The sequence below is a fragment of the Scyliorhinus canicula genome, chromosome 26 (genome assembly GCF_902713615.1).
Source record: "Scyliorhinus canicula chromosome 26, sScyCan1.1, whole genome shotgun sequence".
In the NCBI taxonomy this organism is placed as follows: domain Eukaryota; kingdom Metazoa; phylum Chordata; class Chondrichthyes; order Carcharhiniformes; family Scyliorhinidae; genus Scyliorhinus; species Scyliorhinus canicula.
Window position 1 is genome coordinate 1,057,952 of NC_052171.1, and position 25,095 is coordinate 1,083,046.

General features: G+C 44.1%; 1 protein-coding gene across 8 annotated transcripts in view; it reads left to right on the forward strand.

The window, feature by feature from the left end:
* Positions 1 to 25,095, forward strand: part of LOC119957394 (transcription factor COE2) — a 294,554-nt gene that overhangs the window by 191,054 nt on the left and 78,405 nt on the right. For all 8 annotated transcript variants that reach the window (XM_038785416.1, XM_038785419.1, XM_038785418.1 and 5 more), the window contains one exon: positions 6,052 to 6,169. In XM_038785416.1, the coding sequence (XP_038641344.1) occupies positions 6,052 to 6,169 (118 nt within the window). The remainder of the gene's footprint in view (positions 1 to 6,051; positions 6,170 to 25,095) is intronic.

A 25,095-nucleotide genomic window follows, 5' to 3' on the forward strand; every position in this document is an offset into this window, starting at 1 on the left:
TACTGTACCTGACCCAAGCTGCATCTAAACATCAAAAGCATTATATAGTGCAGACGAACCTTTGTTCTGCATCTCACCCATGCTGCACCTGACCTTGGGAATGTCAGATGGGACAGTCTAGAGGGAACTGTAAAAACTGAAAGTGCTGGAAACATTCAGCAGTTTTGGCAGTATCTCTGGAGAGAGAAGCAGTTAATTGATAACAGAGATTTTGAAAAAAAATTTAGAGTACCCAATTCATTTTTTCCAATTAAGAGGCAATTTAGCATGGCCAATCCACCTAGCCTGCACATCTTTGGGTTGTGGGGGCGAAACCCACGCAACACAGGGAGAATGTGCAAACTCCACACAGACAGTGACCCAGAACCGGGATCGAACTTGGGACCTTGGCGCCGTGAGGCCGCAGTGCTATCCACTGTACCACCATGCTGCCCTAAATGATAACAGAGTTAACATTTCAAGCCCATTATGACTCTTCTTTGGCTCCAGAGATGCAGCCGGACCTGCTGAATTTTTCCATTTTTAATGTCATTTTAATTTCCAGAATCTGCATTATTTTTATGCTTTTATATTGGAGGGAACTTCACTTTTCTTCTACATTGCTTGGCTATATGACCATAGTTTACCTGAACTTGAAATATTTGATTGGGCATTGTCGAGGAAGCTGTACTCGGCATCAAAATCTTGTTGTCAGTTCGCTGTGACTGTTTGTCATTTAGTGTAGTGAGATTTGCATTGTGGTCTTTTTACCTGAATTTAATTCAAGCTGGGAATGTTTAATCCTGATGCAGGATGCAGAAAGTGTTCCATTCCACAGCACTAATATTTCTCATCTTCAGGATCAAAAAATTTTAAAAGATGTCATACCAATACATTTAAGCAACTCAGCAATATCAAATGGTCTGGAAAATATCTCAGAATCAACTATTGGCAAACAATCAAACTGATCCCAAAATCATCACAAGGTTTGCATTTAATTATAAGGTATGCTTTTCTGGCAGAGACTTATCCTTCAACAGATTACAATACAAGCAGAAAAAATAGATCATGGGAAAAAAATCCTCACATCCCAATTCTGACTGCTGTTCCAAGATGCAAGAAGTTTTTGTAGCTGGAAGGATTTATACGCAGCGTTTTGGGGATTTGTGTGGGTTTGTAACCGACCCCCTGGATCCGAGTTTAGTGGATTGCAGTTTTGAAAGCCAAGCAATGTAGAAGAAAAGGGAACAGGAAATGGAGGGAGGTGTTTCAGGAAGCTGTCGGGAGATGACTGATAGATACCAGATGGGTCGGGTCAGTTTCAGTGACCCGGAAAACTGACAAGAGGGACAATCGCTGGCACTGGCCAAAGTGCTCAGCCCTCCCCGCTGCAATCACAACACATTACGGCAACCTCGTTTAAATGATTAAGTAGACTGATTCACTCGTTTCACAGATTATGTTACATCCCAAACATGGGTCTTCCACAGATGCCTTTATATTTGCCAGATGCAAGAAATTAATTTTGTTAATCCCTCCCTGTCGCTCTTGAAGACCAGCATCCAGTTTTTGCAAAAACCCGCTGTCCACTGTAATCTCACTTTAGTGACTATCCTTTATGCATGAGCCTGGACTTGGAGTATAGGGCCACCCCCGCTGTTTTTTCTTTTGTTTTTGCGCTGCTCTGCCCACTCACACAATCAAGATCATCTCTTTGCCGAGATTCGGGTGCTGAGGCTAATTCTAGCAGCACGAGAAACTGTTTCTGGCAACAAAAGGGTCAGTTATCCGAGAACACAGATTTAAGGTGACTGGCAAAAGAACCAGAAGTGACGTGCGAAAACATCTTTTCACACCATGTTTCTGTAATCTGGAATGAACAGCCCAAAAAAGATGGTGGAAGCGAATTGCAACTTTCAAAAGAAATGGGCAAAACAGATGAAGGGAAATAAATTGCAGGACTGTGGGGAGTGATGAGTGCAGTTGAAATTATTGGATAGCTCGATCAAAGACTCAGTACAGGCATGATGGGATGAATGGTCATCTTCTGTTTTGTGGTCACTGCTTCCATGATTGAGAGCATCTAACTGAGCATAGTCCAGTGATTGACCCCAGATGAATGCACTGCATAACAGCCAGCTTTAAAACTAAGTTAGGAACAGAGCTTCATTGCTGGGGCAGAATTGTACGGCCCCATTGCAGTGGGGCGGGGTTATAAATGCAGTGAGCTGTTCAAAAGTCCATTTTGCAAAATCCTGCCCACAGGAGCGGGCGTAAAACTCTGCCCCTGATCTTTGTGAAGCAAGATTAATGGCAAGACTAATATTTAGAACTTGACTCTTCTCATTTGAAGTTGATTAGTTATTTCCCTTGATAATCTTCTTTTATGGCACATACCACAGTTGGCACAGAAAGCAGCCAGGTGTGTGGCCCAATCACAGGACTTTCCCACTGCTCCTGTTGAATTGGCTGAAAGAAAACTAGTAAGACTGGCCCAATGGTGTCTCAGCAACTTATCTCCTGTCTCCCACCAGCCTACCCCACAGTCCACCATGTCACTCACCCAATATCTGGAGGTCATTACTCAGTAAAAACTCAAGTGCTTGTTAAAAAATAATTGAATTCATGAACAGCACGGAGTCCTAACACACATCATGTGTTAAATAAATAGCTCTTATAATTCCGATCCTGGTGCCACCCGATCAATGATACATTATTGGTCTATAAATCATTCAAGCATTTTCTTCCATTTCACTGCATTAATCTTCATTCTGACCTTCTGTTGCAGCTCTGTCTTCTCTGTTGCTTCACCTTTTCTTTTGAATGTCTCGTCTTTTTCTCACTCAAAGGTAATTTTCTTTCATGCACCCAGTATCGCAAAATCATAAATTAGTTCTTTATAAACACATTTAGGATTTTACTATTTCTACTGGATAGTAGATATAAGACATTGATATGGAGTTTTCAGTTCCAGGGCTTGATTGATAGGACCATTGTGCATTAGAGTAATGCACCAATCTGTGCTTTCTGTAGCCATTCTTGTCAAACCTTGTGATTCATTGACATATTCAATGCAAGCTCGCAGATAGCTGGGATCTTACACAGTCGGGAAAACTAAATTGCTGGCGCTGCTGCGGCTACGTAAAGCGTTGCAGCAGTCCTTTGAAGACATACATGCTTTTGGCAGAGAACAAATTATATTTATATTTTCTGCTAAACCGATGAATTCAGAGAAGCACTTCATAGTGGAGATGCAGTTTCAGGAAGTGGATAAAAGAAACCTTGCCTTATTTAGCTTTATACCAGCTCTTTCACCTGAAACATTCCCCCCTTGTCCTTAGCTCTCTTATTGCTATGCATCTCCTACCTCTCTTATAGATATAGAGACCTGAACCATAACATTTGACACATGGGGTAGAGTTTCCAGTTCATAATGGGAAAGGCCAACATGTAGTTTAGACGTAACTATTTTACACTGAGGCAGTGGATGTGTGGAACTGACTCCAGGGAAGCAAATTTAACAGGAGAATGGATACATATTTAGTGAAGAACATCATTGAATCTTGTGAAACTACGGACTGATGTGTGACATTTTTTGGACTTGCAATCAGTTTAATGGACTTTAATGGTCTCAGTCAATCTGGTACATTGCTTTGTTCTCTCATTCCAGTCTCTCTTGCTCTTATCTGTCTGCCATTCTTCACAGCCAGCTGGCATCAAAGACAAAGGGGCTCTTTTTGCTTCAGGATTGTCATCTGAAATATCTGATAATGCTTTGGCAGCAATAATCGAACCCACTATGTACAAACAGCATTGGACATCGCAAATTGGCATACCCTTTCCCTTTGGCTGTTAAAGGATTTAACTCAACTGATAATCACAAACATTTTTTTAATGTGTTAACATTTTTGCCAACTAATTTAGTATCAATAAGTTTCACAACTGTCAACAAATTTTAAAGGAATAGTCATTTCTAGAAATGTAATTATGCCAGTGTTCACCACAAGTTGTTCAATAAGCCAAAAGCTCCATATAATCTATGCAATTGCAACATTTTATAATATATTTTCAGACCACCCCTCCAAGAAATTAGAACATTTGCATTTAAAGAGTGATCATCACATCGTTCAGAAATATTTCAACAAACGTCAAGCATAATGAATTACTTTAAAGCACGAGGTTCTGTTATGGAGGCAAATGGGATACGTGTACACAGTGGCAGGTCCAGAAGCTGATACGAAATGTGCTTCTAGCCTGGTCGGCCGGAATGACAGGGAAAGAGGGAAGAAAAGGGAGAGTGTGGCCTGGTGCTCCTAATGGGCTCTCTCAAGGCCAACAGCTGCTGCAGATCTCTCCAAATTAAATGTGGTGAAAGGACTTGGTAAACCTGTACCGAGGCAGCATACTCAAACACCTGACAGCAAAATCTCAGTCCTGGACACCTTCTTTAATTTTATTTCAGCCCTGACATTTTATCCTGCTCTGGATCGAGGTTGTAGCCAAAACGTGAAGGGTGCCCGGCCAATTGGCCCGCCCATCACCATAAAAATGGACAGAGCACATTAAATCGCTTTTACCGACTCCTTAATAGATTAAGAATCTCTGAATCTGTAAAGACTGAATTACCTGCAAATGCTCGCATTCTAAGCATTATCTGGAATCTTTGAATTTGTCTATATATATGTTTCTGGAACATACCTCTTCATTCACCTGAGGAGGGAGCAGTGCTCGAAAAGCTAGTGTTTGAAACGAACATGTTGGACTTTAACCTGGTGTTGTAAGACTTCTTACCGTGCTCACCCCAGTCCAACGCTGGCATCTCCACATCATTCTTAATAGATCTAATTGCCCACGACTTAAATATTGCGTGATTGCACGATGATGTTGGGACGCATGCCGATGTCTTCTCAAGTGATTTCACGCATTTCCGGGTCAAGCACGCGCCCACCCAATCAATGTGAAATTATGGCCATGGTAACCATTTTCATAAAGCAAGATCCCACAAACAGCATCTGAAGGAAAGAGGAGTTAATTGAGTTATTCTCAGGTCCCCTAGCCGCGTCTTTCTTGGCTGTGCAGCGCTCACTGTCTTCCCGCCGTTTGCCAATGGGATTCCCCATTGTCACCATCCCATGCCACTGGGAAACCCATGGGCGGAGGTGCGCTGCCGGCAGTAAAAGTGAATTGCAGCAACCGGAGAATTCCAGCCATTATTGTTGTAGGAGGAATAGTGACCAGAACACTGGGAGAACACTTTGAATAGTTCAGGAAATCTTCAACATTAATCGGAGGCACCCAATTAGGCATTAATTTAAAGTCTTATTGCATCTCTGATAATATAGTACTCCCTTGGTACTTCATTACAATGTGAGCTTAGGTTATGAACAAGTCCTCAACAAACACCCATTTTCAGAAATGACACCAAAACAACCCAATTTCGCAATGACTGTTAAATTCTTTCTCTTTAAAAACAAATTAATATTCCCATAGACCCATTTGTAACACCAACTTCAATAACTTTCCCCGCATCGTAAATAGGAGTAGAAAAACTGACTGATACTTTCCCTCCTCAGTCAGGGGCATAGGTGACAAAAATAACATTCTTGTTGTCATAACGAGGAACAGCTCGTTGATCACTTTTTTAAAATTTAGAGGACCAAATTATTTTTTTCCAATTAAGGGGCAGTTTAGTATGGCCAATACATCTACCTGCACATCATTTTGGGTTGTGGGGGTGGCACGCACACTGTGCAAACTGCACACGGACAGTGACCCAGGGCCGGGATCAAACCCAGATCATTGGCAGCAGTGCTAACCAATTCTCCACCGTGCCGTCCCAGCTCGTTCATCGCTGATAATTAATAAGACTCTGGAGCCTTCCTGGTCGGTTTGGCTCAATCCGTATCAAGCAAACAGACACTTTGAGAGATACTTTCAAGGTTTCTGAGTCTCATTTACAATGGATGCAGGATTTATTAATTGTTTGTTTCGGTTCACAATTTTGGAGATTTGAGAATGTCTTTAGAAGCTAGGTTCACACTAAGTTACATTTCCTTGCACGTTGCTTCACAGGTTGTTTTATCAACAACAATTAACGTTGATGGTCATGTGCTGGCTGTCTCCGACAACATGTTTGTGCACAACAACTCCAAGCATGGACGAAGGGCCCGTCGCCTCGACCCCACAGAAGGTAAATCCATTTTTAATTCTTGAGTATGAACTCTATTTTTGCGTTCAATCTGGTGTAAGGCGACAATTGTAACTGAGCCCAGTTCCAGCCACCATATGTATGCCTGGGCCATGATCATGGCCTGTCCATCCAGGAGGACATGAATTAGATTCAGGCATTATTTGGAGTCTTAAAAACTCACTTATGTAATATATTGCCTACTTTTACAAGATTGTCAAGTTTTTCAAGTGAAAAACAAAGTTCTTAGTGGTCAGATGTCCATGATTCCCCAAAATTGCCTTTGAATTCCGGACGAGCCCTTTGATGAGGTTTTCTGTTGGTCAAGGGACATGTTTTATGGCAGCACACCAGCATCGTGGATAGCACAATTGCTTAACAGCTCCAGGGTCCCAGGTTCGATTCCGGCTTGGGTCACTGTCTGTGAGGAGTCTGCATGTCCTCCCCGTGTGTGTGTGAGTTTCCTCCGGGTGCTCCGGTTTCCTCCCACAGTCCAAAGACGTGCAGGTTAGGTGGATTGGCCATGCTAAATTGCCCTTAATGTCCAAAATTGCCCTTAGTGTTGGGTGGGGTTACTGGGTACGGGGATAGGGTGGAGGTGTGGACCTTGAGTGGGTGCTCTTTCCAAGAGCCGGTGAAGACTCGATGGGCCGAATGGCCTCCTTCTGCACTGTAAAAATTCTATGAATTGGTCTTATTTAGTCAGATAGGCCACAGGGGAGGCCTGATGTGGAAATATCTCAGCGACGGACTGTGTGCTGATCTTGGGTTGGTCTCTTAGCACATTGCCAGAGTACAATTGGTTGCTTCCATTCAAATGGGGGTGCTTGACTTGAAAGTTTAGGATAATAACCATACCTAACATAAACATTATTCATCTGAATAAGATTTACATTTATTCTTCCACACAAAAAAATAAAATATGTCATGGGTGCAATTTGTTGGGATCTTGAAATTCAGATCAACAGTCAAAACATTTTTTCACAAAAAAATGAGCAGGGAAATGGATCTAAGCATATTAATTAACTGCCGAATTCACTTTTCTGTGTGGGAATGCAATCAAGATTATGTGAAGAAAGGAACGAGACTGGGAGACTGATTCAGCTCTATGAAACTAATGCAAATTCAGCCTCGGCTGCTGGCATAAAAGTCTGTGTGTTGGCAGGAAGGACCCTATATGAAATGAATTCAAGGACAGTCTCAACCCAACTCCTGGTGGATATGGCCATCAGGCCATATGCAATTGTACAAACTGTGGCTAATTGAGACTCATAGCAAATTTTACCCCAGGTGGAAAATGGGCAAATATCCCACTGGTGCAACAGAAAGAACTTTAATGAGGTTGGAGCTGAGCACTGTGGAAAGCACAAGGAGATTTTCCTCAGCTTGATTAACTGAAGTGTATACCCGGCACTGGGGCCTGAAATAGAAGTATATCATTTCCCAGTGTTAGCATTCCACAACATTGAGCATTTTTTAAAAAAAGAAATAGAATTGTCTTTAAACAATTAAGAGGTTAAATGGAGTGGTGTTGAAGAACATAATGTATTGTATAATCATTTGGCACTCATGACAAATAAGACAAATGGTTCAAGGACAACAAAGGTGACACACCAAACCGTGACTGAAGGAGAAAAGGCTCCTGAACACGTTGGATTTTGCTTCCAGGCATTAAGGTAGTCTCCAACAGACAACAATAATTTTTCACTTTTTTCTTTTAATATGTCCTTCTGCAATGCCTATATTTGAGTGAATGAACAAATTATTAATATGCAAGGAATACAGTAGATTTGGAATCAATGGAAGGATGAAACTGCAAATGAGATGTGTTTAGGTTTGACATATTACAGAAACATTATGGATGTCTTCAAAGATTCTGGCTCCCAAAGGTCCGCCAGCATTTTGGAAATTTTAGTAATGCCTCGAAAAGGTCTAGTTCCCCAAAGGTTCCATGGTGCTATGGTAACCAGAACACAGTTTTTAAGTGCTTCTAAGGTTTCCACAGATTCACAGTACTCTAGAATCAGCAGCATAGTCTCTTCATGGTTCAGGTGCCCAGACGTTTGACTGTACTACAGAAATGTTTGCAAGATCGCTGAAGGCACTTGCACAGAATAGTTGCAAATACTCATTGTCCAAAGGTATGTTGTGCAAGACTGCACAATGTTCACAACTCTTAATCAGTTCGAGAATTGAAACACCAACATTTCCCGTGGAATATTATTAAATCAGTCAAGAATTTGCAATGGTGTTAATTTCCTGTCACTGACCACAGAGTCGTGAATATAATCCGAGGAAAAGACTCAATTTTTTTCTTCCAAGGCTGATTGAAAGTGATTGACTCACAGTTCAGACACAGCTCGAATATTTGGCATGCTGCCAGAACCCTTCATGCTCTCCTCTGACCCTGTCAGCACTAAGCTTGAGGTGATGGATTGAACTTGGATGCGGCCTTGAAACCATATAGCTTCTGACAGGGTGAGAAATCGTAAGGTTGAAGACAGACTGTGATTCTTCCCTGCCTGAAATGTTCAGCTCCAAATGGAAATGTGCACCCAGGTTTCCCTGTGATGTTGTGTTAAGTGGGTACAGCTGAACTTCAGGAAATGTTAGTCTGGGGATGGCTGGAATGGTGACTGAACTATTTCAACAGGAAGTGAGTGGGAAGTGAGTTAAGAAACATACCTGCCTTTCCTGAACCTCGTGTTCATTAATCTACTGGCCAAATAAGCAGACACATTTTTACCTCTTACCATCAATAATATAATGGCAAATGCACAATTGCCTTTTACCTACGAACATATGAAATAGGCCCCTCGAGCCTGCTTTGCCGTTTAATAAGATCATGGTTGATATGTTTGTGTTTCGAGTTCCATATTCCCAGCTACTCCCGATAACCTTTGATTCCCTTGCCGAACAAGAGTCTATGTACCTCTGCCTTAAAAATATTAAATGCCTCCACCGTCTTTTGAGGCAGAGAGTTCCAAAATCGCACGAACTTCTCGAAGAAAAAATTCTCCTCATCTCTGTCCCAAAAGGACAACCCCTAATTTTAAAGTGGTGCCCCCTAGTTCTGGACTCAGCCACAAGAGGAAACATCCTTTCCACGTCCACCTTGTTGGTTCTGTTCAGGATGATATATACTTCAATCAAGTCACCTCTCGCTCTTCTAAACTTCAGTGGAAACAAACCTTGTCTTCTTCACCTTTCCTCATAAGATAACCCACTCATTCCAGGTGTCAATCCAGTAAACTTCCGCTTAACTGCATCTTAGAGCTGCCACGTGAGACTCTTAATATTCTATCCACTCAGGATGTTTTTCCCCCATTCTTCAAGAATCACCTTTTCCATGTTCCATGTTCCATATTTGATCTGTAAGTTGAAGACAGATAGAGCCAGTGTCAGGCTGCCAAAATTGGTTTAAGTGGCCCTAGGAGTGAGAGAAGAAGTAACTGACTCCAGTTCGAAGAACAGCCATGAGGTAGGATGGTTTCTGCCATCAATGCATGTAAAGGCAAATTGTTTGAAACATGGGCCAGAATTCTCCAGCCATTGCGATTTACCTTTCCTGCGGGCAGCGCACCCCCACCCAGGTTTCCCGTCGGCGTTGGATGGTTTCAATGGGAAATCCCATTGACGAGTGGAGGGAAAACAGAATGCCACCGCCAGCGAACAACGTGCCTCCGAGAAACACGTGGCTGGGGAACCTGAGAATCCAGCCCATTTCACAAAAATATATGAAGCAGGCTAAATTTGCCCATACATTTAATAATAGTGCTGTCTCTGACTCTTGAGAGGGTTAAGTTTGAACTGAGGGGAAGGACAGAGGGGCTCTACAATTCATGGGCATTATTCATTGTGCACTTTCAGGAACTGAACAATAACTATCGCCTAAAAATTCTGAATCTGTGATACATTTTGGGAGAAATGCAAGCTAAATTCTTTTACCTTTAAACCGACCTTTGATTTTATGATTCATATGAAATATGAAACCATATTTTTGCAACAAAGGTCAAAGAGCATCAGCCCACTGAATAAAAGTCATAAGACCAGCCAGTCCAATAAAATGAAACCCTCTGATCCTTCCATTCCAACAACAGTATTGTAATTTTGACCATAACGTAGTTCACCCAAAAAATGACTAAGTGTGATTTTGGACGGGTTTGGGGCGGGGTGCATCCCACCAGCTTCTTGGGTGACCAATATGCACCACATTTTTTGGGGGGCTTTGTGTATCAATTACACACTTTGAATTTTTTTCTGTAGTGGGAAACTAAACTCAGCGGCCAGACCAACTCCTCATACACAGGGTGCCATTTTGGAAAGGTGCCCTGATCTCGAAGTGAGGTTGAGGGTCCCCTACAAGGCCCCCCCACCTCCAATCCATGGACAATATGACCCCCACAGACTTCAGCAACACCCCAATCCTCCACTCCCGAGTGGCAACCTGCCCCCCCCCATCAATACAAGTCAGCATGAGCACTCCCCCTGCCCCACCACCATCCAGACATGAGGGTAACCCTGCACCACAACCATCCTGTGGGCACAGAGCGGTAGCCCACCTTTCCCAAAGTTCCCCCCTTTCAGTTCTCCCACCTCTTTCAGTTCCCCTTGCCTTTCATGGCATGGTCCCCTCAGGCCCCACGCCTTGGCAGTGCCAGCCTGGCACCCTGGCACTGCCAATCTGGCATCTTGGCACTTCCCCTGACACCATGGCAGTGCCAACCTGGCACCCTGGCAGTGAGAACCTAGAAGTGTTGGGTGTGATTCTTCCACCCATTATGCAGGTTGGCACTGCCAGGGTTCCCAGGTGCCATGCAGTGCCCCCCTGTCCCCTACCATCCAGGGGCTCAAATGGCTTCTGAGACACCTGGAATGGCCATTATGCCTGGTCTTCTCTTGTGCAGACCATTACTAATGGGTGCCCGAGTGAGGCTACGCCATTGCGACCAGTGACTCATAGGAGCCGGGAGACTGCAACCTCAAAGCGGCTGCGCATATTTAGATGAGCCTATCTGGATCACGCCCTCGCTGATTAAGCCGGCACCACGGGTCAGGTGGCTTGCGTGTGTTTCCGCGTTTTGGGTCTCTCCCATGGTGCTCCTGGCGGAATTGGATTGGCGCCAGGTGCAATGGGGTGCAAAAATCATGCCCAACACCACCAAGTTCTCAAGCTTAAATGCCAGGGTCATTTTCAGCTAGCTTTTCACATGCCAAGTTCACCGTAAACCTGTCGAAGGTAACAAAGAAATGCTACTAAAAAATCTAACCGAAGCTATAGTTTGAAGGAATTACCATTACTGTATTATGTTGACCGAAAATGACAGGGCAGCCTGACTAAACCTGAGAACATTTCCCTCCTCCATGTTAATCAAAGTGAAATAACCAAAATCTCAATAGTGCAAAGATTATGTCTGCTTTCTTTGCACACTCCTCATTAATAGGACCTTGAAGTTTCAATTCATTTCCCAGCTTTATTGGAGGCCAAGTCCATTTTCTTGGGTGTCTGTGGTGACTGAAAGAGGTGCCGGGTTGGATCATTGCTGTGTCAAACTAACTGATTTCAGGGAGACTACAAATGACCTCAGACCTCTTGCATTCGGAATGTGAAATATAGCAGGCAGCATCTCGCTGCTCAGCAGTGTCCAATGTCACCTAGTTCAAAAATATATTGGACTGGACTCAGCTGCAATCCCTAGTTACTGCATTGTACTGATCAGGCTTGTACCTCGTGATATATTGACACAGTTTTCCAGTTCCATTGCAGCTAAGAGCCTCAGTTAGATGCTGCAAACCTTTACACAGAATATACAGAAACAGGCCATTTGGCCCAACTAGTCTATGATGGCAATTATGTTCCACTCAAGTCTCCTTCCATCCTTCCTCATCCACCTCTATAAGCAACAATCTTGTTCCCTTCTTTTCATCACACTACTTGCCTCAAATGTTTCTTGTGACTGCGTGTTCCCTATTTTCACCACTTTCTGGGTAAAGAAGTTTCTTTTGAATTTCCTATTTAGTTTCAAGTTGACCATTTCATATTGATGCCTTGTGTTTTACTCTTCCCTGTCAGTGGAAACAGTCTCCAAGAGAGATTTTAATTCACTCAAAACCCATCCACTTGCACAGAATTAAAATCAGTCCTCTATGCCAAATCTGTCAACAAGTGTCATAACACCGAAAACATCTTTTGGTATCTAAAAAGGATATCTGCTGCTTAAACTATTTTTCTTCAGTTCTCCTGATCCCCCACCATACCTTTGGTAGGAGTTCAGCAAAAGGGGCTCAAGTTATAGTGAGAAATGAGGATGGGTCATGCAGATATTTTACTCCACTAAAATGTTCGAGGAGAGGGCAGTTTCACTGCACTAACTCCATTAATTTTTTATCTCAGCAATGAGTTTCAATGACAGAGCAACCAGCAAGCAGGGAGTTAGTTTTTGGTTATCATCCAGCTCCATCCTGAACCAACAACAAACATTGACACCAAACCAAGACTGATCCGCACCTATTCAGTAGAGGCATCAAGCAGTACTTTTGAAGACCATTGCTTTTGTTGCTAATTTGGCTTTACCCAATTAAAGCATCACACACAAAAAAAAACTAAAATTGTTTTAGAATTCTGAAGTCAATCGGCGATTTCCCTCATGGGACTTACGGGGTGGGAATGATTATCTTCCCCGTGGTCCTCGCAGAGCACACAGCCCTCTGCTGAGGGGTGGAGCAACTCCATTAATCACTGTATAAAAGGTTGGCCAGTAAGGCACTGACCCGAGAAGGAACCTGGTAGGGTTCTCCCAGCAAGTGTATCAACGGTTATTATAAATAAATCAAAGTTCTTTATTTTACTCAGGGTGGAGAGGTTTCACTGTCCTTACTTCAGTGTCCTTATTAAAGTCTCTTTGCCTCTTTCTGGCAGGGGGCCCTGACTACGAAGATCTGCAAAGCACACTCTGCACCAAACTGGGCCCTGCTGTATTCATTGCTTGTCTGTAAAAGAAGCCACCGTGTGATACAATTTCTAGACAACTGACCTTTTAGGCTTGAATGTGTGAATTCCAAATTAGCCCATCCCTATCTTATAACTCTCTCCACGCCCCCACCAAAACCCCCGCCTTTCCCACAATGGTGGAAAGTAATCGAAAATTAAGATATGGGAACTGAAAACATTACAATGCTTCTGTAAAGCACCTTGGGGTGTTTTCTCCAAGTTATTGTTGACAAGGTAGGTTTGGAGAAGGCTTAAGAAAGAGCAAATAATGTGAAATATCTCTGAATGGTTGAAGGCTTTGTATTTGAAGGGCTGCAGAGATGAAGAAGGATGCCAACCGAGCCAGAATCAGACAAGTGGGCAACATGTGCAGGAACACGGGACAGAATGGGTTTTAGCGATAGGCAAGGAGGGATTTGTAGTTGCGGAAAGGATTTTGAAATTGATGTGTGGATGCTTGGAGAGTTCATCGAAGGATGGTGTTCAAAGGAGGTGAATGGAGAAAGGACGTTGATTGGGATAAGATGTGGACAATGGAGTTAGCAGCATTTTCCAACAGGTAAACAAGGAAGGCAAGAGAGGGGAACATCGGATAATCAATTCTGAATCATCTTCCCATGCAACCCCACTCTCTCTTCATGTAACCCTGCTCAGACTAGTTCTGGCCACTATCCAACTCTTCTTCCCAGTAAATATTTAACAGTGAGGGAATGCTGCACTGTCAGAACGGCCACCTTTCAAATGAGATGTTAAACAGAGGCCCTATTTGTCCTCATGGATGGACTTAAATATACCATGGCACTATTCAAAGAAGAGTAGGGGAGTTTTCCCCTGTGTCTTGGCCGATATTTAGCCTGAAAGATTAAAACATTCACTGTCCATTGTCACAATGCTGCAGGCTGGATTTTGCTGTACATAAATTGCCTGCATTAAAACAGTGACTATATTACAAATATGCTTGTTTGGTTGTAAAATGCTTTGGGATGTCCTGAGGCTACAGAACATAGAACATAGAGAAATACAGCAGGGTAGCATGGTGGTTAGCATAAATGCTTCACAGCTCCAGGGTCCCAGGTTCAATTCCCGATTCCATTCACCTTAAATTTATGTCCCCTTGTAATGGTTTGTTCCACCCAGGGAAAATGTCTCTGACTGTCTACTCTATCTATTCCCCTAATCATCTTATAAACGTCTATTAAGTCGCCCCTCATCCTTCTCCGTTCTAATGAGAAAAGGCCTAGCACCCTCAACCTTTCCTCATAAGACCTACTCTCCATTCCAGGCAACATCCTGGTAAATCTCCTTTGCACCTTTTCCAAAGCTTCCACATAAAAGTTGCTGCATAACTGCAAGTTGTTGCTTTTTTTACCATGTGACATTGTGGTCCCTGAATGTTTCCTTCATATAATTTCATTGATCTATGTTTGGAGGTTCTTATGCTTTGAAGACAGCTGTTTTTTGCAAAATTCATCATGAGTGATGCATGCACTGTACTTCATTCCAAGTCCGTTGAAGCAGGACAAGGTCATTCAGCCCCTCAGGTCTGATCAACCATTCAGTAAATTCATGGCTCATCTTCGGTCGAACATACTGCATACAACTAACTGCCTTTGCCCCATATCTCCATGTTACCTTTACGTCACAAAGATTTGTCAAACTCAGATTAAAATTTAAGAATAGATCTAGCTTCAATTGCCATTTTTAGAAGAAAGTTCCAAACTTCTACCACCGTTTCCTAATTTTACTCCCGAATGATCTTGTTTTAATTTTCGGCTATGCTCCATAGTCCTTGTTATTGTTAGGCTCCAAGCCAATTTATGAAGCCGGAACCAAGACACCAAGCTTTTCTTTGTCAAGAGGGTTTATTGGCTTCTTCAGTCTCACAGCTTCCCTCCCAAACAACCCAGTATCCAACTGTCCCTTATTTATATATTTTTAATAAACCAAAGAAAATCAATGAAATGAACGAACAAGAGGGATTCCTTATTTATATGCGCTCAAAGACGATTTAGACCCATCATCTGTTTCTTTTGCCTCAACAAATTACCTTGACAAGACATTAACTCGAGACTCCCGCAGGCTCAGAGTATTCTCTTCATATTTAAATCATTTAAAACTTGATTTAAATCACCCCAGAACCTTCTAAATTTCAAGGTATGCAATTCTAGTTTATGTAATCTCATTTCATAATTTAACTCTTGGAGTCCAAGTATCATTCAAGTAACTCTACACTGCAGCCACTCCAAGGTTAATATATCCTCCCAAATGTGTGGTGCTCCCCCAACGATGCTCATGTGAATGTTTGAAGATAATCACATGTGAGTAAAAATTGGGAAAGACTCACGGGTTAAGAGAGTTTCATTACAGAGGAGTTATTTAACAAATGCTGTATGATTCTGTTTTTAGCTTTCCCCTTGATAGTTGAAGCTTCATTACTAGTGTTATTTCATTGGTAAGTCTATCATGTGTGTAGAAAAGCTTGAAGGAATACATCCCAAGGTTTACCAGCAACACCTTTGGGATGTCTGAAGCTAAATTAGTTTATCCTACTTCTTGAAGTCTTGGTTTGTGATTACAGAGGGTATGAGAATTTCACAGTTCGAAGAGAGGAAGAAAGGGAGTGAGAGAGAGAGAGAGGCAAGAAAGGAATGAGAGAGAAAGTAAGAGTTTTGGTTTAGATGTGTAATTACAGAATATGGGTGTCGCTGACAAAGACAACATTTATTGTCCATCCCTAATTTCCCTGGACAAGGTGGTGTGCTGTCTTTATGGCTTATTTGTTATGAGGCAATACCATTTTATTTTTGAAAATATGATTTATTTACTTTCAACTGACTGACACTTTTTCAATTTGAATTGAGGCAGAGGAAGCTGCTTAAAAATGCAAGGTTACATTCCAAGTTGGTGGGGCAGCACAGTAGCACAAGTAGCTAGCACTGTGGCTTCACAGTGCCAGGGTCCCAGGTTTGATTCCCCGCTGGGCCACTGTCTGTGAGGAGTCTGCACGTTATCCTCTTGTCTGTGTGGGTTTCCTCCAGGTACTCCAGTTTCCTCCCACAGTCCAAAGACGTACAGGTTAGGTGGATTGGTCATGCTAAATTGCCCTTAGTGACCAAAATGGTTAGCAGGAATTATTGGGTTATGTGGATAGGGTGGAAGTGAGGGCTGAAGTGGGTCGGTGCAGACTCAATGGACTGAATGGCCTCCTTCTGCACTGTATGTTCTATGTTCTATGAAACCAACAAAATGCCCTGAGGGAAGTATGAAGAGAGAGACATTTCCAAACCTCCAGACACTCATCGAAATTCGTTACTGTCCAAGGAAAAGACATTGAAATTACAAAGTACTGGATATTGAAAAAATATCTGCCACAGACAGACACACTCAAAACCTCTTGGAAAAATATTATGGGTGAATTGCTTTAAAGGCAAGGCTGCCAGTCACAAGAGAGCGATTGCAAGTGACAATCAGTGTCAAGAAAGTCTTCAGCAGAGGAAACAAGCTGAAGGCTCTCTCTCTCTTTTGGAATAAGTCTGTCGCCTGGTTCGAGAAGCCAGCTCTACCAGAACTCTACCACCAAATCAAGATCTCGTAATAATTGCAACATCTTCTACATCTGACCGTCTCCACGAAACCAGAAAAGGTTAAAGGACAATCAAACGACGCTTAGCCATATTATTCTTTTACTTTCTTTTTATTGGACTCTAACTCCCTGCATGTGTGTGAGAGATGACTGCATGAAGGCTGAATGTTTGGCATATCTTAATATTTTCCTCGAGTTCAGTGGGTAATAAATTTGCTCTTTCTTTGCTTCAACAAAGCATTGTTTGATTGGCTCCTTCTTGCTCACAGCTTAAGTAGTTCCGATTTGGAAAAGCCATATCCTCACAAAAATGAACCAAGGAGGTTAAATTGAGGAGAGCCACTTCACCCCTTCTCACCTGGTCATAACACATTTCACAGAGTCAACCACACTGCTATGGATCTGCAGTCATATAAGGGTGAGTCCAGGTGAGGACAGCAGATTTGCTTTCCTGAAGTATATGAGTAAACCAGCTGATTTTTACAACAATATGGTAGCTTGTGGTCACCGTGACTGGTCCTGACTTGTTATTCTAGATTTATTTTGTTAGCTGAATTCAATTCATAAACTGCTCTGGTGGGATTTCAACTCGCATCTCGACCCTTGCACATTCTATTTTACTGGCAGGTGATCCTTATGGTGAAATATGATGGGTGTACATGGTGACCCATCAGCATTTCAAACTGACTGCCAGCATCAAAAAGGTTAACTTGATCATTTTAAAAGGAATTACAGCTCAGTTAAATAACAACCAGAGTAATATGGAAACAGTGGCGCAGTGATAACGTCACTCAATTACAAATATACAAAGCACAGGCTAATACCACAGGAACACATATTCAAATCCCCCCATGGCGGGTGGAATTTAAATTCAAATAATTCAGTTGATTAATTTATTTTAAATTATGGAATTAAAAGCTAGTCTCAATAATAGTGTCATGAAATTATCTATTTTGTTGTAAAAACACATCTGGTTCACTAAAGACCTTTCGGGAAGGAAATCTGTCATCTTTAATCTGGATTACATTGACTTCAACCAATGGGGTTGACTCTTAACTTCCTTGCCACTCAGTTGTAATAAACTGCTGCTGTAAAGGCATAAAAGGACAAAATTGGAAGGACCTGATCTTGACACTGAAAACAACAATGGAACAACCGAGCCTGCAAGGTCCTCCTGACCAACATTCGGAACTTTATGTGCAACAGACTTGTCAAACAACAGCCTGGCATAGTCATGCCCACCAAATCATACCTTACAGCCAATGTCCCAGCAGAGGCAGCGGAATAGTGGTATATCATCGGGAGGGAGTTGCCTGGAGAGACTTCAACATTGGCTCTGGAACCCATGAAGTATCATGCCATCACATCAAATACAGGCAAGCAAAGCGCCTCCTACACTTCTTCAGCTGCTGAATCAGTACTCCTTCTTGTTGAACATTGAGGACAAAGAATGTATTCTGGTTGGGGGACCATCACCAAGAGTAGCTTCGTAGCAGCATTGCTGGTCAAGTCCTGAAGAATATGACTGCCAGACGGGGCTGCAGAAGGTGGTATAGGAGCCAGCAAGATGTAAAAATCTACTGGACCTTTGCCTCACCAGTTTACCTGTCATAGATACATCAAATGCTATTAGTATAGGTAGGAGTAACCACAACAAAATCCTTGTGAAGGCAAAACTCCTGTCTTCACGTTGACGTATCCGCAATCATGCTGCATGGCACTTTACTCATGCTGAAAGGGATGGATTCAGAACATCTAACAGCTCAAAACTGGGCATCCATGATGTGCTATGGGCCATCAGGCGCAGAATTCTATTCAACCAATCTGTAAATTCATGGCCAGGCATATCCCTCATTCTACCATTAAAGTCAAGCCAAGAGATCAATTCTGGTTCACTGAAGAATGCAGGAGGATATGCCAGGAGAAGCACCAGGCAAACAGAAAAATAAGGGGCGGAATTCTCCGCTCCCGCGCGGCATTGGGAAGGCCGTCGTGAACTCGGCTGAGTTTCACGACGGTCTCAGAGGCCGCTCCTTGCACCCTATTCAACCCCCCCCCCCCCAGGGGGCTAGGCGCGGCGCTCCGTAAATCTCGGCCACCGGGCCTTGACACTTGCGTCAAGGCGGCGCACCGAGAATGACGCGACGGCAGCACCTAAGTGACGTCAGCCGCGCATGTGCAGGTTGGCTGGCTCCAACCCGCACATGCGCGGCTGACGTCATGACGGCTGTCAGCTCCAACCCGCGCATACGCGGTTGCCGTCTTCCCCTCCGCTGCCCCGCAAGACGTGGCGGCTTGATCTTGCGGGGCGGCGGAGGGGAAAGATTGCGTCCCTTGGAGACACTGGCCCGATGATCGGTGGGCACCGATCGCGGGCCAGTCCCCTCCCGAGCATGGCCATGGTGCTCACTCCCCTCTCCGCCCCACACAAGCCACAAACGAAGATTTGGCGCCATGTTCACGACGGCAGCGACCAGGTGTGGTGCCGCCGTCGTGAACCGGTCGGGAACGTCAAGCTGCTCGGCCCATCTGGGCCGGAGAATCGCCGGTCGCCGTGAAAAACGGTGAGCAGCGATTCATCCGAGCGGGGGTGGGAGAATCGCGGGGGGTGCCAGGGCGGCGTGTCGTGAGTCGTCCGGCCCTCCCACGATTCTCCCACCCGGCGTGGGGAGCGGAGAATCGGGTCCAAGGTGTCAACCGAGTCAAACTACAACACAGGACTAATTGCATGCCAAAAAACCAGGAGAAATCCATTCCAATTTGGGCCCCATCATTTTCCTCTTGACCATCAGCAAAGTGATGAAACACATCGTTGACAGTTCCAGTAGGCGGCACTTAGACAGCAATAACCTGCTCACTGATGCTTAGTTTGGATACTGCCAGGGCCACTCAGCTCCTGACGATCATAGCCTTTGTTTAAACATGGGCAATAGACCTCAACTCAACAGGGAGATGAGAGTGACTGGCCTTGACTGAAGGCAGCATTTGACTGAATGTGGCATCAAGGAGCCCTGGCAAAATTGAAGTCAATGGGAATCAGGGTAACCAATCTCCATTGTCGGCAGTCATATCTAACACAAAGGAAGATGGTTGTGGTCGTTCACGGTCAATCATCTCAGTCCCAGGACATTGCTGCAGGAATTACTCAGGGTCATGTCCTGGGCCCAACTATCTTCACCAATGATTGATCTTCTATCATTAGGTTAGAAGTGGGAATGTCCACCGGTGATTTGATTGTATAATGTTCAGCACCATTTACAACTCCTCAGATATTGAAGCAGTCTGCAGTCCATAGGCATCAGGATTCAGGTTTGGGCTGATAAGTGGTAAGAGGCATTCACGCCACACAAGTGCCAGACAATGACCATCTTCAACAAGAAAGAATCAAACCATCTCCCCGTGACATTCAATGGCATCATCATCACCGAATGTGCCACTATCAACATACCGAGGATTACCATTATCCAGAAACTGAACTGGACCAACCACATAAATACTGTAGCTCCAAGAGTAGGTCAGAGGCTGGGAATTCCGAGGTGAGTAACTCACCCCCTGACTCCCCAAAGCTTGTTCACAATCTACAAGACACAAGTCCGGAGTGTGATGGAATATCCTCCAGTTGCCTGGATGTGTGCAAGCTTCATCATCACCCCATCCACCAACTTAAACATTCACTCTCTCCACTACTGACGCACAGTGGCAGCAGTGTGTACTATATTCAAAATGCACTGCAGGAACTAACTAAGGCTCCTTTGACAGCACCTTCTAAACCTGCAACCTCTACCACCTAGAAGAACAAGGGCAGCAGACACATGGGAATCCCAACACCAGCAAGTCCCTTCCGTGGCATACAATCTTGACTTGGAACTAAATTACAGTTCCTTCACTGTCATGGGATCAGAAGCCTAGAACCCACTTCACAGCAGCCCTATGAGTGAACCTGCACAAGATGGACTGCAGCAGTTCAAGAAGATGGTTCACCACCAACCACCATCTTCCCAAGGATGGTTCAGGCTAGACAATAAATGATAGCTTTACTGGTGACACCTACATTCCATGAAAGAGTGAAAAATGGTCACACAACTATGTTTATTGACCAACATTGATCATCAAGCCACTTCAAACTAAAATTCCAGATGATTTGCCACTTGCCTCTGACCTGCCATGGAGTTAGATACAGCAACAGTGGGCTAGTTTTGCCTTGTGATTGTAGACTGCATTGCTGGTTTGGGATGTGTGAGTGTTTACTAAAAAGCATTTTGGTTCAAAAATTAATTTGATGCAAGTGGATTCGCAAAGAAAGGAACTGGACTCCATATGCTGGTATTGTAGTCCCAATAACTGCTCTTACTTCAAGATATTGAGAATATCTGTAATCATTCTAAAATACGTTAACTTTCTTCCTTAAAATTATACTTCAAAATCCTTTCAAATAAATGAGTGGATTTATGTTTCAAACCACTTGGGGATAAGCAGAGTGCAGAAAAGAAAACTCGGTGGGGTCGATCACATTACAGTAATAGTCCACCTGAATTTCCTTCCACATATGGAAAACAATTTAACAGGGTCTGTGCAGGATCTGGAATGATCCCCTCCAGATTATATTTTCTTCTGCTGTGCCCAGATGATGCTTTACACCCTGAAGTGTCATAAATTAACTTTCTCTGAAGAAAGTCATTCTCATGCCTCCGGCACTTGCATCTCCCATCAATTAACCACCATCCTTGCAAACTAAGCTTTGTTTTCTTTTCGCCTTTTCTGCTGCAATTAAAAAGGAATACTTGCTATCTGATGTTGCGTCATACTGTCAGTCTTACTTTAGGAAGAAGCCAGATATTCAGGCCACTTGGAAACTGTCAGTTTTATGCGAGTCAGTCATTGTTGATGTTTTTGATTGCTGTACTTAATATGACAGGAAGTACAGGTCACAACTAAGCCAAGGGAGAAGTTTTGAAAATGCACCAGCTAATTATATCCCCACTACCCTGCTCTCTAATACAGCCGCCTAGCCCGAGAAATGACTTTATTCAGACCTTTATCAATAACTTGGGCCCAGATCTTAATCGCTGGGTTGGGTCGGCCAATTTGGGAGATTTCCTGGCTCGGCAAACCTGACCTTTAAAAATGTCTGTTTGCAGGTCAGATTTTCGGTCCTAATACCCTGGCTGTGGTGTCACTTGTAGACTTTGCTTTGTGTGACAATACTACTAAGCCAATTTTAGATTTCCCCCTCTGCTTGTAAATCTTTCCCTTAATTTTGAAGTCTGTGAGAGAAATTGTAGGCTTCCCTAAATATGAGTGTTGTGTTCCCCTAGTTGTAGACTCTTCCCTGGATCCCAAACTACACTGTGTCATTTGTAGTCTCTTCCAAACTCACTCACCCGATTGTACCTTTTGGAAACTTTCCTTGGCAATCTAACTCTGTGCTGTTGCAGGTATACACCTCCTGTTCTCCAGAACACTGCTGAGAGTGACCCATTCAGAAAGAGCTGATTATGCTTGGGCAACACAGTTAAAACCTTTGACTGGTAAAATAGTTGAGATTTAAATTGATGAGTCAGTCCAACCAGAAAAGGAGGAATGTTATTTTAATTTGAAAACAACAAATGGGAGGAAACACTGGATAAAAGTGTTTGACTATGAGACTTTGCCTGCTGTTTATTATTGGAAGTTTTCATTGTTTTCAACCACATTATCCCCGTAATACTCGACTTGAAGAATTACATAACTGTGGATGAGAGGTGTTAGAAAATACAAACATGACAGTGAGTTCCAGTGGTGTTATTTTGGAACATCGGAATTAGCAGCAGAAGGAGGCAATTCAGCCCTTCGAGCCTTCGCTGTCATTTAATCAGATCTTGGCTGATCTCTTCCTGGTCTTAAATCCACCACCCCACCTGTTCTCCATATCCCTTTAACCCATTTTGGACCAAAAATATATCTATCTCCTTCTTGAAACCATTTAATGACTCCGATTCCACTGCACTCTGGGGCAGCGAGTTCCATAAATTCACCACCCTCTGCGATAAATAGTTCCTCCTCATCCCTGTTCTAAATCTACCGCCTCTCAACATATATATCAGTGGCCCCTTGTTCTAGATGGCTCGACAAAGGGGAACATTTTGTCGATGTTTACTTTATAATCCTTTTTAGTATTTTATATTTCTCGATCAGATCCCCTCTCATCTTCTAAACGCCAGCGAGTAAAAGCCCAAACTGTTTAATCTCTCTTCCTACATCAACCGTTTCATCCTTGGAATCAATCTGGTGAACCTCCTCTGAACTGCCTCCATTGTCACCACATCCTTCCTCAAAAAAGGAGACCAAAACTGGGCACAATACTCCAGATGTGGTCTCACCAATCCCTATACAATTGCAATAACACTTCTCTTCGGGGTATCATTAGAATTCTTTACAGGGAGAAGGGCACACACTCTTGCCTCCCTGATCGCCTGCCGGAGACTCTTGCTCGACGGACATCAGCAGTGCCACCCAAGGCTGCAGACTGGCTGTCCAACTTGGCAGAATTTCTTAAACTGGAAAAAATAAAATTCTCCATTCAGGGATCAGAGGAAGGCTTCCTCAATATGTGAAGGCTATTCACCAGATCTGTTTGTGACCAGCAACAAATAGACAAGGGAGGAGAGAAGACAGAATCAGACAATGGAAGGAGGAAAGAAAGGGTGGACATCAAGCAAAACACAGGGCAAGCAGGAAGCCAGAAGGAGCAAGCAGAGGACCCACATGGGCACAACCCCAACAGCAATGGCAAGGCATGCCCAGTTGACGGCAAACGCTCCCCGGGTATGTTCTAATACTTGGAGGCAGCATGTACATAATTAAAACTGTACAATTGCAGCAACTAACCACCGGGGGCACAACTATAAATGTAAATCCAACAAAATAAGAAAAAAAAAGAAAAACACATACACATATGGCCCCTGGCTAATGGGTCATTTTAAAAATTCATTTGTGGGATGTGCGTTTCATTTATTGTGCCTGCATTTATTGCCCATCCCTAATTACGTTGAGAAGGTGGTGGTAAGCCACCTTCTTGAACTGCTGCAGTCAATGTGGTGTTGCTACACCCACAATGCTGTTCAGGAGGAGGTTCCAGGATTTTAACCCAGTGGCAGTGAAAGAACAAAGATATATTTCCAAGTCAGGGTGGTGAGTGGCTTTGAGGGAAAGTTCCAGTTGGTGGTGTTCCCATGTGTCTACTGCCCTTGTCCTTTAGATAGTTGTGGCCGTCGGTTTGAAAGATGTTGTCCAAGGAGCCTTGGTGAGTTCAGACAGTGCAGCTCACTATACTGGTTCCTGTATTGTTTTTCCTTTACTAGTTCAAGCCAAATAAATTGTCATAAAGCTGGTGATGCCAGCTTCTCAGAAAGTGATTATAAATACTCACAGTAGAATCATTTGCTTTTTTGAGGGGACTAGCTGTCCTGTATAGATCTCCTAACTGCAGCTGATGTGGGACATATTCAAGACTTAGGGTGGGATTCTCCGCCAACCGCTGGGGCGGGCCGTACCGGCGCCGAGGTGTGGTGTGAACCAGTCAGGCGTTGGGCCGCCCGGAAGGTGCAGAATCCTCCGCATCTTCAGGGGCTAGGCCGGCGTCAGCGGGGTTGGCACTGCGCCAGCCGGCGCTGAAGGGCTTGGAGCTGTGCCAACCGACGGCAAAGGGCCTCCGCTGGCCGGCGTGAGTTGGCGCATGTGCGGGAGCACCAGCGTGTGCTGGCGTCATCCCAGCGCATGCGCAGGGGGTTTCTTCTCCACGTCGGCCATGGCGAACCATTACACCTGCCGGCGCGGAGGGAAAGAGTGCTCCCACGGCTCAGGCCCGCCCACGGAGCGATGGGCCTCCATTGTGGGCTAGGCCACCGTGGGCCCCCCCCCCCCGGGGCCAGATCCCCCCGCTCCCCCCAAGATCTCCGCAGACCACCAGCAGAGCCAGGTCCCGCTGGTACGGACCTGTCCAATTTACGTCGGTGGGACTGGCCGTAAACGGGCTGCCACTCGGCCCATCGCAGGGCGGAGACTCGCCGGGGGGGGGGGGGCTGCTGCCATCGGCCCCCGACCGGCGCGGTGCGATTCCTGCTCGTGCCGAAAAACTGGTGCCGGAGAATCCGGCAGCCTGCGTTGGGGCGGGATTCACGCCGCCCCCTGCCGATTCTCCGGCCTGGTGGGGGGGTCGGAGAATCCCGCCCTTTGTTTTTTCGACATTGCTCATTTTCAGCATTGTTTTTGGAGAATTAAGTTGGGTACTTATTTCTACTCACGGAGTTCCTCAAATAAATCAAGAACACTGTCACATTACTATTTTGGTGTTGACATCCTTCATTATTCAAAATA